This window comes from Dermochelys coriacea, chromosome 7 (assembly GCF_009764565.3).
Source record: "Dermochelys coriacea isolate rDerCor1 chromosome 7, rDerCor1.pri.v4, whole genome shotgun sequence".
NCBI classification, from domain to species: Eukaryota; Metazoa; Chordata; order Testudines; family Dermochelyidae; genus Dermochelys; species Dermochelys coriacea.
Window position 1 is genome coordinate 566,039 of NC_050074.1, and position 14,866 is coordinate 580,904.

The window sequence follows — 14,866 nt, forward strand, 5'->3', positions numbered from 1 at the left end:
CCTCTGTGTGAGAGCCTGGCACGCTCATAGCCTCTTCCCTGGAGTTTCGGTGCTATCTTCTGCTGCCCTCTGGCGGAAGGTGACGTCCCCTCCCTGGCCTGTCTCACCATGCAGAGGTTGCCTTCCTTGGCCTGTTCGCTGGTTGGCGGCAGCAGTTGGGAAGTGGCCTGTATGTTCCTGGGCAGAGGACCGCACTGGTGCCAGCTGTGTCAGCTCTCCGCCCCTCACACTGTTCCGGAGGGTAGCGTGTGCTCCCAGGGTGCTGAGGGGCTGAGGATGAGCTGCTCTGTAGCTTGTTAGGAACTGGCGTGGGATCCAGCCAGCCTGTGTCATGCAGTTGACCAAACACTTCATCAGGTGGGAGCGCCTGTCAGGCCCTGCTGGCCTAGGCTGGCAGGACCCAGCCTCTGCAGCTTCGTGCTGGTGTGTATTCTGGCCCTAGCTCTGGAAAGGTTCAGCTCTGTTTATTGTGTGCCTAGAGGCGACTTAGGAGATGAGACTGCATCCAGCCCATCTCCCACCCCTGCCTCAGTGGGACAGTGCAGAATTGTTCCTTGTCCCAAGCAATGGGACTCCCACTGCTCCCCAGGGACGGCAAGCCCACACTCTGGTACATCTGATGGGCCGCAAGAATGCAGCTGATAACAAGCCTGAACCTCCCCCTTTCTGAAGCTCCACCTGTTGTTCCCACTGCTAGTCCTGCTGGAGGCTCAGCCTGCCCAGAGTTTTCTCTTCTCCATCCTCCTGAGTGTGCACTCAGGCAACCACCCTCTGATGCATCCTGGCCTGTGCCATGCTTCTCTATCCTGGGGGAGGGGCAGGGCAGAACGTGCTCCTTTGGCGCTGCAGTAAAATGAGCCTCAGAGTGTGTCCGTTCCTTCACCCTCTGGCCCTCACTGTGCCAGCAGGGAAGCACCAGGACATCACCCAACCATAGCCCCCCCTTCGCCAGCCCCCTTGCACAGCCACACTGAGGAAGGAGAGCCTTTGGCCCTTGGAATCTGCATACCAGTTACCTGTCATCAGCATATTCCCCTCCTCCCCAATTAGATCAGCAGATTTAGGTCCTTTAATTTTTCTTATGAATCAGACCCCCCCATGCACAGCTTGAGCGCTGGCTGCCTCTCTGAATGCCCTTTATGTCTGTGTGTCTGTGGTGGGGCAGGCCCTAGAATGGAGCACAGAATTCTAGGGGATTGCTGCTATGGAGCCTTGTACCGAGGGGCTGTCACACTCTGCTCCACGACACTGCTGCACATGCAGCCCAAATCATGGCTTTGGAGGTTTTTTCCTACATATTACATTGCAAGCGCCTCTTCAAATTTCCCTGTGCAATGGCCCCAGTCTCTTTCAGCATTACTGCTTTCCATCTCTCTCTTTGACTGAATAACTGCTTCCAATTATTTTTCCCCAGATGTATTAGCTGCATTCTTACAGATTGCTTCTTGCTCTGTTGCAACCTGCCTATATTTCTATCCTTTCCATATCCCCTTGTATTAGTTCTTTGCCCTTCTTGGTCTTTGTAACTCCTCCCAAGTTAGTATGCTCTATTCTCTGAATTTAATTAAGTAGCTCTTTGTAAATAACCCCAGATTCAAACCAGTCTCTCTGGGCACTGCCCCTCATTAAACACATTCTCAAGCCACACCACGGGGTTCCAATCCAATCCAGTTTGAATTATATTTTCCAGTAAGGTTTTGTGAAACACTGTATCAAACGTTGTACTAAAATACAGATATATTACAGCTACTGTATTCCCTTCTCCACTTCAATCAACAAAACCAATCACATTTGTCTGACATAAGCTGTAATTTGTATCCCCCATATGCAGTATCTGCTAGGTCAGTGGTTCTCAAACTGCTCTGTGGAGAACTGGCTGGTTGCTGGATGTGGGCACCTTCTCCTTGTTTCTAGCGGCTAAATTGCTTTAAAAGAAATTTATAAATTCACCCAGTATTTTCCTGTTGACTTCTCCGCATAAGCAATAGCAGTCATTGATACAACAAAGTTTCGCTGATTGTGAACGGAAGAAGAGAAGGAGCTGGGGGTGGTGCTTACAAGAAGCGTGTCAATAAGAGACCTGTGAGTTGTAACCCAAGCTTTGGGCGTTTGAGAACCCCGACTCTAGATATTGGAGGGTTTGTGTTTGTGTATTTTTCTTGATATTTGCTATTATTTTAGTGGAACAGAGGTTAGACTTGTCGGATAGGAACTGCCAGGATTGCACTCATCCTGTCAGAAAATTCACTGCTACATTTGCTTTTCTTCTATTCTCCACACCTTCCAATTTCTCTGGGATTTTTCAGAAAAATTCTCAGTGGTTCAGTAAGTGAATCAACTAATTCCCTTAGTGCCCAGGGCTGCAGCCCAGCCAGAATGGCTGGCTTTGTATGTGTTTGCCTCTCCCCACTATCCCCTTAACTGCCTCTTATTCAAGATATATTTACAAAGTCTTTGTTGCTTCCTACTTTCCCAAATCTGCTCCCTTCTCATTATAGAGCGAGCTTTCAGAGAGCAGTAAAATATGCCTGACCTCTGGAGTCAGCAGGACTCCACCGCCAACCTGCTTTCCATCTTGAGCTGCTTCCCCTGAGGGGTTTGTGAAAGCCCCTTTAGCAGCTTCAACTTACTTTGTTTTCTTCCCTTTTCCCTGCAGAATCTGTATATCCTTGTTTAGTTCCTTCCTTCTCTTCCAAACAACAGCTGCCCCAACTATGACCCTGATTTCAGTGCCAGCAGCTTTCTTGTGCCTCTACCATGCCCAGTGAAATACCTGCCTCTCACTCTGCTCCCCATCTCTCAGGCAAGCTGCCTCTGTTAATAAGTGGCCCTTTCCCCTTGACATTTCTCTCTCTTTCACGCACACCCGCCCCCTCATGTGCCCTGTCCAGTTTCTTCTAGCTGCAGGGGTACTTGGATGCTTTCCCTTCCTACTCCACCTTCAGGATGTGGCTGAAGAGACAATCTCATGGTTGCCTCCAACTTTGTGCTCAACACTTTCAGTGCTAGTGCTTAGAACTTTATTGCATTGCCAAGGACTGCATGCTTTCCAATGCTGTTGGCTTATAAAGCCTGTGCCCATGGGCCTGTGAGGAAAACAGGAAACCTTACACACTGACCTGGCCAGAAAATCCAGATCCCTAGCCAGTGGGATTTGGTGTGGTGAGTGGGGAAGAGGGGAGGGTGTGTGCTTGGGAGAGCCTCTTGCTCTGCTCCAGCTAGAGGGTGTGATGTGAGCACATTGGTCTTGCAGGGTGTGGCTAAGGTTTAGCTCTGTTCCAGGGAGCTGTTGAGGGTGCTGCTGTCACTATGGTTACTCTGGGTGACTTTCCTTCCATTTCTCAGCCCTCAGCTCAGGCCTTGGGATGGTGGATTTTATGATGGAACAGGAAATGGCATCATTCCCTGCAAGGGGCACTGCCTTTCAGGACTCCTAGCTCTGAGGCTTTGAGAAAGCCAGTCTGGGAGGGCTTCATGTCTCTTTAGTCATGGGGAGTTTTCTGCCTCTTCTGACACTTGGCCAAAGGCCACAGACCGTTCAGGCAGCTCAGCCCTCCACAGCCTGGAGCTGGAGCCTATGAGGGGCAGGGCTCCTGCAGTGGAGGGGGTTCCAGGACAGAACGCCTCCCTCTGTTCCATTAGCCCCTCCTCCAAGGCTGGCCCTAAGGGAGAGATGCCAAGTTGCAGGTTTGCTTATGCCAGTAGAGATAAAAGCACCATATATGTTGCGTATGGTATTTGGCACCGGCCTGAGACAGAATCAGAGAGAGGAGGGCCCCGGAGAGGGAACAGACCCAGCAGCAGGGGAGGAAAGACTCCCATCCCCACCCCAGGTGTGGTTTGCATTTCCAGTTGCTCTACCTTATGAGGGGGCCTGGCTGAGGTTTACATTCAGTGCTTATAGAGAGCTAGATGCCACAGCAGCCATATAGGCTGGGCCAAGCAGTGAGGCCCACAATCAGTAGAGGGAGCAGGCAGGGCAGGTCTTCTAGCCCTACACTCTGGGATAGGGAGTGAGTGTCAGTCTGCAACCCCTCCTGCCATCCCCGGCAGGATGGAGGTAAAGTAAAAAGTCACGGTGGCTGGAATCCCCAGGGGACTCAGAGTAACTTTACCCTGTTTAGAGAAGATTCATTTACACATAAAAGTATCAAATGTTCCAGTCTCGGGTGCTGGGTTTCCCCAACACAGAGTGCAGAAAAGCTGAGCTGTACAAAACAGGGTGGGGGAGGGTTCCTGGCTGAGTCTGCAGAGCTGCAGTCCTGCGGGCGTCCCAGATAGACTATTGCTTGCGCCAGCTGCATAAGGAAATGATATGGAGGAAACTCAGCTGGAAGCATTCTCCGGAGGGAGCATGGAAATTCCAGAGGATCTTGGGAATGTAGAAATCTGTTAAAAACTCTGTCTTTTTCAGTGAAACAAAACTGCCGTTTGTTGCTCCTCTTGAAGCAGGTTCAGGGGGATTTGGCATCAAACTCCCTCCATATACAACCCCTGAGCAGGGGGAGGGAGCCAAAGCTGGTGAGTCACATGAAATGGGCGGGCCGTCATGGACACAGGGCAAGGTTGGCAAATCCCCAGAGAGGTTGGCAGATTCTGAGGCTTCAGGCTGACGTTATGGAACCATCAGCAGCAGAAAGAAGGCAGGATAGAGAGAAAGCGTCTGAGCCAGGTACCAGTGAGATAAGGGCTCGGCTGCATGTTCTCTACATTATATCCTCTGTGGAGAGAACACAGAGAATCAGCATGTGCCAGCCAGGCCACAACACCTACAGCACCAGAACCCTGAAAGGCAGTGTCAGCACCCCAAGGGGGTTGACGTAACCAATAGTAACAATCAGGGCAGGGTGATTTAGTTGGTGTTGGTCCTGCTTTGAGCAGGGGGTTGGACTAGATACCTCCTGAGGTCCCTTCCAACCCTGAGATTCTATGATTCTATGACATTGGGACCAGCTTCCTTGCATGCCTGCAGACCCAGCAACTTCCCAGGGAAGAAAGGGCTCTTGCAGCTTGTGGCACTATGTACAACATCCCTGTGCCAGTTTCTGTATTCCTGGCACCTCTTTAGGACCCCATGCAGCCACTTGTGTGGAACTGTTTTGCCCATCTGCATTTCTAATGTACTTGTCACTGGCATGGATCTCTCTGTGCTGAGACCCTACAATCATTTCCCAGCTCTTCAGCTGGCCAACTGGAAATTAACCCTTGGAGAGGAAGCGTGGAGATCTCAAAGTCATGGAGGGGCCCAGGAGCTTCCTAGGATCCTTATCCAAGTGATACCCAGAAACTCCCTGCACAGGGAGGGCATGGCAAGGTGACAGGGACAAACTGGGAGAGAATCTCTGCCAGCACATCAGTGAAAGTCACTGCCTGAACCACTGTTGAGAAGGGCATGCAGACCCCACCCCTGTCCAGCAGCACGGAGTTGAGGAGGACACTCTGCTGGGGCCGGGATTCTGTTCTCACCTGCTATGGAGGAAAGCAGCTCCTGGCAGCTGTGGTGAGTTACACAGTGATTGCTGCTGCTGTGCAGCCCTCCCTGACCTGGGGCCAGCGGAAGCGTGTTACTTTTATGGTATGGGTATAAACTGTGTAGCCCTAAGCTACAGTCCTCCTGTACAGGCCCAAGGGGTTACATTCTGCACCACTCCTGCTCTGCAAAGAGCCCCTGCTCCTTTCTCACACCCTGGGGGCCCCAGTACAGCAGCATGTGACAACATTACAACTCAGCCCCACGGCTTGCCAGTGCGACACCCTGATGCAGTGCTCTTACACAGTGTCAGGCCCTTGCTGCCTCTGACTCCATCCCACACAAAGTCCCCTCCCTTCCAGCTCCTCTCGCTTTCTGCCATGACAGCTGGGAGGGAAGGGCGAGGCATTCACCTCCATTTGTTGAGTGCTAGAAGGCTCTCCATACTCCCCCATGCGCTGTCAGGCTGCATGGGGAGCACTCCTGGGACTAACCCAGGGGATCTCCAGGATATTACATGGGGGGGGTCACGAGCTGTCAGCCTCCACCCCAAACCCCACTTTGCCTCCAGCATTTATAATGGTGTTAAATATATTTAAAAGTGTTTTTAATTTATAAGGGAGGTCGTACTCAGAGGCTTGCTATGTGAAAGGGGTCACCAGTACAAAAGTTTGAGAAACACTGGACTAACCCTTTCTGTGGTCCTACAGCCCACCCTACTTAAAGGCAGGAAACAAAATCTCTGCAAAAGGCCTGATTCAGCTTGCCAATAAAACTGTAAGTATATGCAAGAATGCATTGGATCTAGCATCCCGGGGAGGTAAGGGAGCCCACTGGTATGTACACAGACATATGTAAGAATAGCACACAGTTAACGGTCTCTCTGACTCATCCTTCCCATGCTGCTTGTTGTCTTTAGACAGAGCTCATCAGGACAGTGACTGTCTCTACATCCCAGGTCTGCACCAGCCAGAATGACACTGCCCCGCCACCTCAGAAGTGAGGCCCCAGGTAATCCCTCCCAGTACACACACCCCTCCAGTACCCCCTCTCAGTACACACCTCCCTTCCAACACCCCCCATATACCCCCTCCAGCACCCCCAAATACTCCTCCCAATACACACCCCTCCAGCACCCTTCAGGTACCCCGTCCCAGTACACAGACCCTTCTAGTACTCCCCAGTACATACAAACCCCTCTAGCACCCCCCATTTGTACTCCCTCTCCAGCTCTCCCTCTGACAGTGTCCTCATTTTGGGAACCTGAAATACGGTAACCCTATGTATAGCACCCAGCACCATGGAGCCTTGATCTTGGCTGGGTCCCTTGGTGCTCCTGGGATATAAATAGTGAATGGAGTCCTAGGTGGTCCTGTCCTCTCATGTAGTGACAAGATACTGCCTTTTTGGGACTTGATCCATTCATTGGACCAGTCTGAGTGTGAGGAGCGCTGCTGGAAAAGGCACTAGCTTCAAACAGGCTGTGGCTGATCCTGAGAGTGGTTCAGAACAGCAACCCCTTCAGTCCTCTTACTGAGAGAGAAGGGACAGGCATGAAGGGGATCAAACTGGGCCTGGTGAGCCCACACCTCCACCCCACCACTAATGGGGACATGTCAGAACTTGCCACAACATCTCCCCTTCCCCCATCACCTCTCAGACTAACACGGTTGGACAGAACTGAACCAGCCCAACCCTTCCCCATGCCATACACACACTAACTCAGGGGTGACAGCTCTTGTGAATTAATTGTGAGTTGCTCAATTTTGATCTGAGTTACCCAGGAAAGAATTTTCTGTAGTATCTGGCTGGTGAATCTTGCCCATGTGCTCAGGGTTTAGCTGATCGCCATATTTGGGGTCGGGAAGGAATTTTCCTCCAGGGCAGATCTGAAGAGGCCCTGGAGGTTTTTCGCCTTCCTCTGTAAAATGGGGCACGGGTCACCTGCTGGAGGATTCTCTGCTCCTTGAAGTCTTTAAACCACGATTTGAGGACTTCAATAATTCAGACATAGATGAGAGGTTTTTTGCAGGAATGTGTGGGTGAGATTCTGTGGCCTGCGTTGTGCAGGAGGTCGGACTAGATGATCATAATGGTCCCTTCTGACCTTAGTATCTATGAATCTATGAACCTGCAGGAGGAGCTCTTGTTATGACAATATCTCTGTTCCCCCAATTTTCAGGATCTGTTACGTATGCAGAGCTCTGATTGACAGAGACCTGTCTTTGCCACAGCCCTGCCTTTATGTCAGGCCCTATGTGAGTACAAAGGAGCAGAGGATCCTGGGGAAGTGGGAGGCAGAGTGTCAAGGGGGTCAGAGAAGAGCTGCAGCTGCATGCACAGGAGGTCCCAAGGCAGTGTAGGGAAGATGGGGGTGGAGTTGGGGAATTACTGCTTCCCTCCCACTGCTCCAAGATCTCCCCCAGCAGTGGGTGGTTTTGGGGCAGTGGGAGCGAAAGATAAAGAAAATAAAAATTAGTATTCTCAGCAATTTGCACAATTAATTATAATTAGTCATTTTTAAAATTTAGATAATGTTTTGGAGAGATTATTGGATGATTACATACTGGATCAAATTACATACAAAGGATGGAACAATTTTAAAAAGTTGAAATGCTTTGAATGTGGGAACTGATTTCTTAAAAAGATTCCAGGATTATAAATCTAATTACTGCACTCTGAATGGGTTTTGCAATTAGGCCAAACTGTGGCCTAAACCAGCAAATCCATTTGGTCTTAAAGCCTCAGACTTGAACTCAGTGCACACTGTCCATCTAGCTTAGGGTCTGTGTGGCAGCCCATTGGTTCTGAGATGTGTACAGAAAATAGCTCAGGTTTCCAAGAGAATCTCATGGTTCTTTGTGCCAGATTTCTGAAGGCGCTAGTGATCGGGCAGGAGAGTGCAGTGGGACAGATCAGGGAAGAAAGCTGAGGCAGAGATCTGGGGGAAGGGCAGGGAGGCAAGACAGTAGTTAGGAAATGGATGGTAGTTCCCCATCTCAGGGGCGAGGAGAGAGTGAGTGGGGGTCCCATCTGAACAGCCAAGGAGTGGTAGGCATGTCTGTAGGCATTAAAGGCTGTCTTTTCAGCCTGACATTTTCTCACACACACAAAGGAGGAGCAGAAGGGAGTTGAGATGTCAAGACAGGCTAAATATGATTTGATTTAAAAAAAAAAACACAAACCAACACTTATGATTTGGGGGCTAATCTCAACATCTTTGGGGTTGACTCAGGATTTTTGATCCTGTAAGGTTAGTAGTACTGCTACAGGGACAGAACAGAACCAGGCTCAATGCCCCCCACACAGATGCAGACAGAACAGACCTAGGTCCCAACACCCTTTTCTTCCCTGCCCCCCCAGCGCACACACTAACTGGGACAGGATGGAACCAGGCCTGGTGAGCCACACTGCAACACACAGAACTTACCGCAGTGCCAACAAAATCTGTGAAAAATATTTAAAAAAAAAAAAGGGAGAGAGAGAGAGAGAGAGAGAGAGAGTTAGGAATCTGCTCTGGGTTGGACTCAGCCTCCGCTTCCTCCTGGCTGCGCTGCCACTCAGAGTAAGGGGCTCCCGTGGCACGTCTCCAAGCTCTCTGGGGCTGCTCTGAATTCAAATTCATGACTCATTAGTCTACATCCTACTGATCTGGTCTTGGTTTAGATGCAGTGGGTCAAATACTGTGTGGTTACACTCTCTCCTCCGCTTCCCCTCCCGATGATTTGGCTGGATTTGCACCAGCGTAATTGGGAGGGGAATGTAGCTTCCTGGATGGAACGGTCAATACACCACACAAGCACATACAGCCTGATCCCTATTAAGGAGAGTGCACCTGCTTACACATGCAAGGTGTAGCCAGAGCTCTCCATGCTATACGCAGATATTTTTATGCACACACCTACGGCCATAGACAGATTGCTATACCCTCATTCACAGTAACACACTCATCTCTCCAACCCAGGTCTGAAGAGCCCTATCCCCACCTGAGGCATAAGGGGAATCTGGTCTCATTTGTTCATATTTTTCCCCTCAGACTGTTTGCCATTGAGCCTCAGCCCTACCCTGGATGGACCCTCATCTCTGGGCTGGGTGTTTTTCAGTCTCTGTGACAATAGAGAAGTACAGGGCAAATTTCAGGATCTGTGTTTCTCTGTCAGAGGGAAAACTATTTCTAACATTGAAGAGCTTCCCTGCTCCCAAGGGGAGGCCTGTGTTACAGCTGAAAGGGCCCTGTTGCTATGACACAGGCCTCTTGTGCCAGGAGGAAGGGAGCAAGTCTGTGGTCAGAGTATTGACCTACTGGGTAGTTCCCAGTTTTTCAGGCAGTGAGGGGATGAGTACAGTTGGTCTAAGATCAAATGAACTCAGCCATGATCTAGTTAAAAAATCCCTAATGGGACAGGTATTTATGTATCTGGCTTTGTCCATAATGAACAGCATCTGTAGCTAGTATCTCAGTATACCACAAAACAGCACCATATCAAACAGCAGCCATCCTAGGGAGAATGGATATTCACAAGAATGCACTTTAGTTCTGCTAGCACTCCCAGAAAGAGGATGAGGCAGGAATCAGAGATGAACGTGGGATCTATGAAGCTACTTCAGTGTGGCAGTTCACTTCTAGGAGTTTACCTAGCATTCTGGATAGAGGCATGTTGCACAAACAAACACACACACACACACACACACACACACGCACTGAGTGAGGAAACCCTGCATATATTTTGAAACCCCATTAAGCAGGTTCCCTGCCTTTTCAGTTATGAGGAACATGGCTTCTCTGAACTGTTCCTTGTTTGATATGGATCTGTCCGACCACTAAACATTTTTATGAATATCTGTAATTTATTATTCTAGAGACTCTGATTTGATCCCAAGATGGCTGTGCACCATCTGCAAAGGGCAGCCTGGTGCCTGATGGCAGCACAGTTCACTGGGCAGTTTGAGGCTTGAAGAGCTCCCATTCCCATATAGAAGCATGGGCTGAGCATTCAGAGGCTGCATGCAGAGTCAATCTGGAACAGCTGGGGGTCAGTGAACCTCTCCCAGTCAGAGGTGAGGGGCCAGGGATTCAGTCAGACCTAGGCTCCCACCCACCCACTGACAGACCCTAATGCACCTGTGCTCAGAGCCTCTTCCCTTGGCTTCCAGCTAGCCATGTCCACTGTAACTCTAGGGTTAATTCAAACAGATGATGCAAACTTTAAGGCCAGTAGATTTATTGTGATTAATTACATTTCCACTTAGGCCCTTTAGGCCCTTCTGACCTTTGTTCAAATTTTAGTGATGCCCAGGACAAGAGATAAAGTAACCAGCTGAGCAAAGCACAGACAGAATCAAGAAGGCACAGAGAGGAGGACGGGTGCCACAAATGAGAGAATTAGAGATATTGTTAATGCACCAGTTATGGGAGGAATACAAACCCTCCTGCTTCAGAGACAGGACCAGCCTCTGACTGAGGAGTTAGGAAGAAACTTCCCCTATGAGCAGGGTCTGCTCTAACTGCCCATTCAGGGGCTATCACACCTTCCTTGGAAGCAGCTGGGCCTGGCTGCTCTCAGCAATAGGAGACTGGGCTACATGAACCTGTGTGGACTGCTCCCACCTGGCCATTCCAGTGTTCCAAGTTGAAACTGCACTGGCTAATCTGATTGGCTGGGGGACTGAGCCACGCACCAATCTGATCGCTGGCTGGATGGCCATTCTTCAAAAATAAACAAATATTCAGCCAATCACAAATCAGGTTTTATTTTTAGAAATGCTATTATTATGGATAAACTGCTGTTATGGATATGGCTGACTCACCATATAAAAATGTACCTTAAATCAATCCAGCTGCAGCAGGGACATTAGCCTGTGGGTGTCATAGGACTCTGATCTTGTCATGGGCCAGCAGAGACCTTTGCAGTCTTATAGCACAAGGGTCACCTTCCCTTGGGGACAGATTATTCTCTGCTGCCACAGTGATTCAGAGGAAAGCTGGTTTGGGAGTAATGCTAACTGTGCTCTGTCTGTGATAATAAGTCATTAAACCCCCTTCCTGCCTCTGGGTGTCTGAGGAATGCAGCGAAGGAGGGGGCAGAGGTGCTGGGACAGAAGTCTGTCATGCAGGGATTCCCCACCACAATGCACAGATGAATGAGCCCCTTCCCCTGCTCTGAACGGTGACTGACATCCTTGTCACAGAACCTGCCTATTCACAAACCCAGCAGAATGCCTAGAGCTGGAACCTGCCTGGCAGCTGCTCCCCAGCAGATAGGATTAGCTGGGGCAGATTCTGTTAGGGTTAATTGGGAATGTGACACTGTCCCCCTTGCCCTGACCTGACCTTAGTAGAACCATTTGGAAGCCTGTCCCCTGGAGCAGGTTCTTGTGCTGTCTGGAAAACCTAGGGCCTGTAAAATATTTATTAAGTTTTACTGTGTCCCACAGGGTGGCTCAGGATCCTTCGCCGCAGCTAAATGTGGAGTGCTCCTCTCCTCTCCAGCTGACCCTATTTATAGTGTTAATTATGGGCAGGTCTGGACCAGGCTCCAGGAAAACCAGAGAGAGAGAGAGAACAGGATTGCGTGTAATGTGGGAAGGTTCTGCTTGCACATAGCTCTGCACAGATCTTGGTGGCTACTTGTACCCCCAACAGGACAGGGACTGGCATCCACATATCTGGCCAGAGACTTGGGCTTATCAGGAATTTTTCAGGCTTCAGCACTTTTGGTGGTACCATGGCTGTGAAAGAGATACTGACTAGATGAGAAGAGGAATAGAGATACAGTGCAGTGTGGAGAGGGTGGCATTGGAATTCTTAAGTCCTAGCACTATCTGGATTCATTTAAGCAGGGAGAGGGGCTGGAAGGGACTCAGCCAGGAGAAAAACCTTTGCTACATCCTATTGTGGAGGCATAGGTGGGATGGGGGTAGGAGTAGCTCTTACCTTTGTTCTCTGTCTTGAGCTCTTCATGAAGCAAATCATTCTGCCGGTTGCCAAGGACAAAGGCCAGGAAGGAGAGGATGAGGGCGTTGAGGATGCCAATGATGGCAAGGATGTAGGCCCAGCGTACAGAACAATCGCCCAACGAGTACTTCCCTGTCTTCTCCCCGCACATGTCCCTGACAGTCTCTGCATCCCAGCCATCTGGAAATATCATACAGCCCAGCACCAGGCAGAGTGCTGGACAGGAAAAGAGGGATACAGGGACCGGAGCGGGAGGGGGAGGGGGGGAGAGAGAGAGAGAGAAATTTGATAATAGCAGGCTCTTCAATCTAGCAGACAAGAATATAATGAGATCCAACAGCTGGAAGTTGAAGCTAGATACCCTCAGACTTGAAATCACTGTTTTTCTTTCTTTCTTTAAGCAAAGAGAGTAATTAACCACTGGACAACTCACCAAGGGAAGTGGTGATTCTCCAGCACTGGCAATTTTCAAATCAAGATAGGATTTTTTTCCTAAAAGATACACTGTAGTTCAAGCCTAGCTATTGGACTTGAAGCAGAAATTCGTTCAGGGCAGTCCTCTGGCCAGTATTATGCAGAAGGTCAGATTAGATGTTCATCAGGATCCCTCTAGCCTTAAAATCTGTGCTTCTCAATGCTCTTTGACCATTAGCAAACAGCTGTGAAACTGGCTAGTAAAGTGTGTCTCATCCCCTTCTAGTGGGTGATCCACATAAATGGTATCAGCCTGCAGCTGCTACTCCTTATTCCATTAGCCCAAGTGGTAGGGGTTGTGCTACTGAGCTAAAGGTTCCAACCCAGCTGATGGTCCCTGTGGGAGTCAATAGGGTTCTACGTGATGGGATTTCTGGGTGTATATTTTTAGTTTGCTTTCCTAAAAACCTAGGAAATTACACTTTAAAATTATATTAAAAGAATGCTATTGAGGTTGCAAAGTCAAGCACTCAAAAGTTAGGAAATGCCAGAGGTAAGGTTTTCTCTCTAACCTTAATTTGGCCCCTTGTGCATATGCTTTATGATACAGTGTTTAATTACATGATCACAGGACCTCTGCCTCATTCAGTGCAGAGGATGGACCGTGGTCACTGACATGCTAGCCAATATCTCTTTATCATTCTTATTCAATTCATTCCTAAAATCAGCAGGTCTAGATAACCTGCATTCAGGAGTTTTAAAAGAGCTAGCTGGACTGTTAATGCTGATTTTCAATTAGTCTTGGAACACTGGGTAAATCCCAGAAGAAAGCTAATGTAGTACCAATATTAAAAAAGGGCAAAAAGGATGAGCAAGGTAATTGATTATTTCTGTCAGCCTGAAATCAATCTCTGGCAAGATAATGGAGAGGCTGATATGGGACTCAATTACTAAAGAATTAAAGGAAGGTAATATAACTAATGTCAGTGAACATAGTTTTAAGAAAAACATCCTGTCAAACTTACTTGATATCTCTTTTTAGTAAGATGACAAGTTTGGTTGCTAAAGTGTCAATGTAACAAACTTAGACTGCTGTAAGGCGTTTGACTTAGTACCACACAACATTTTGATTAAAAAAACTAGAACATCATAAAAGTAACATGGCACATATTAAATGGATTAAAAGCTTGCTAGCTGATAGGTTTTAACTGCAAGCAAGGAATCATCATTATGGCTACGTTTTAGTCACTGGTGTTTTTAGTAAAAGTCATGGACAAATCACAGGCAGTAAACAACAATTCATAGCCCATGACCCATCCATGACTTGTACTATATATCCCTGACTAAAACTTGGGTGCTCTGGGGCAGGGGGTGACCCAGGACCCCTTGCTGGAGCTGGGCGGGGGAGAAGGGGGCTGGCAGGCTCCCTACCCAGCTCTGCACAGCTCCTGGAATCGGCCGGCATGTGCCTGCGGCCCCTAGGTGGAGGTGCAGCCGGGGGGGCTCCACATGCTGCTGCTGCCCCGAGCGCCCACTCCACAGATCTAATTGACCAGGAACCATGGCCAATGGGAACTGCGGGGGCAGTGCCTGCAGGCAGAGGCAGCACACAGAACCGCCTGGCTGTGCTTCTGCCTAGGAGCCCAGGGAGGGACATGTCGCTGCTTCTGGGGGGCCCCCTGAGGTAACTGAACCCTCACCCCAACCTGTGTCCCAGCCCTGAGCCCCTTCCAACACCCAAACTTCTGTTGCTGGGAGGGGGGCACAGTAGCCTGAGACTGCCCCAGCAGCAGTCAGTGTGGCTAGCCTGGGGCCACCTGAGCTGCTCAGGCAGCCCCCAGGCCAGATATACCGGCTGCTGCAGAAGTCATGGAGTTCCTGGAAAGTCACGGAAACCATGACTTCTGTGACAGGCTGGCAGCCTTAATCATCATCAAGTGAGTGAGCTTCCAGGGGGTCCTGCAGGGATCAATTCTTGACCCTATACCATGGGCAGTGGGTAAATAGGCCAGGGAAGGCTCAGCCTC

General features: G+C 49.4%; 1 protein-coding gene across 2 annotated transcripts in view; it reads right to left on the reverse strand.

The window, feature by feature from the left end:
- Nucleotides 1–1,659: 1,659 nt before the first annotated feature.
- LHFPL4 (LHFPL tetraspan subfamily member 4) overlaps nt 1,660–14,866 on the reverse strand; it is a 63,949-nt gene continuing 50,742 nt past the window's right edge. The window contains exons 2-4 of one of the 2 annotated variants that reach the window (XM_038408369.2): nt 12,405–12,641; nt 8,901–8,917; nt 1,660–4,720 (exon numbers count right to left, since the gene is read on the reverse strand). In XM_038408369.2, coding sequence (XP_038264297.1) covers nt 4,712–4,720; nt 8,901–8,917; nt 12,405–12,641 — 263 coding nt within the window. In that variant the 3' untranslated portion in view covers nt 1,660–4,711. The remainder of the gene's footprint in view (nt 4,721–8,900; nt 8,918–12,404; nt 12,642–14,866) is intronic. The other variant, XM_038408370.2, reaches the window with a different exon arrangement.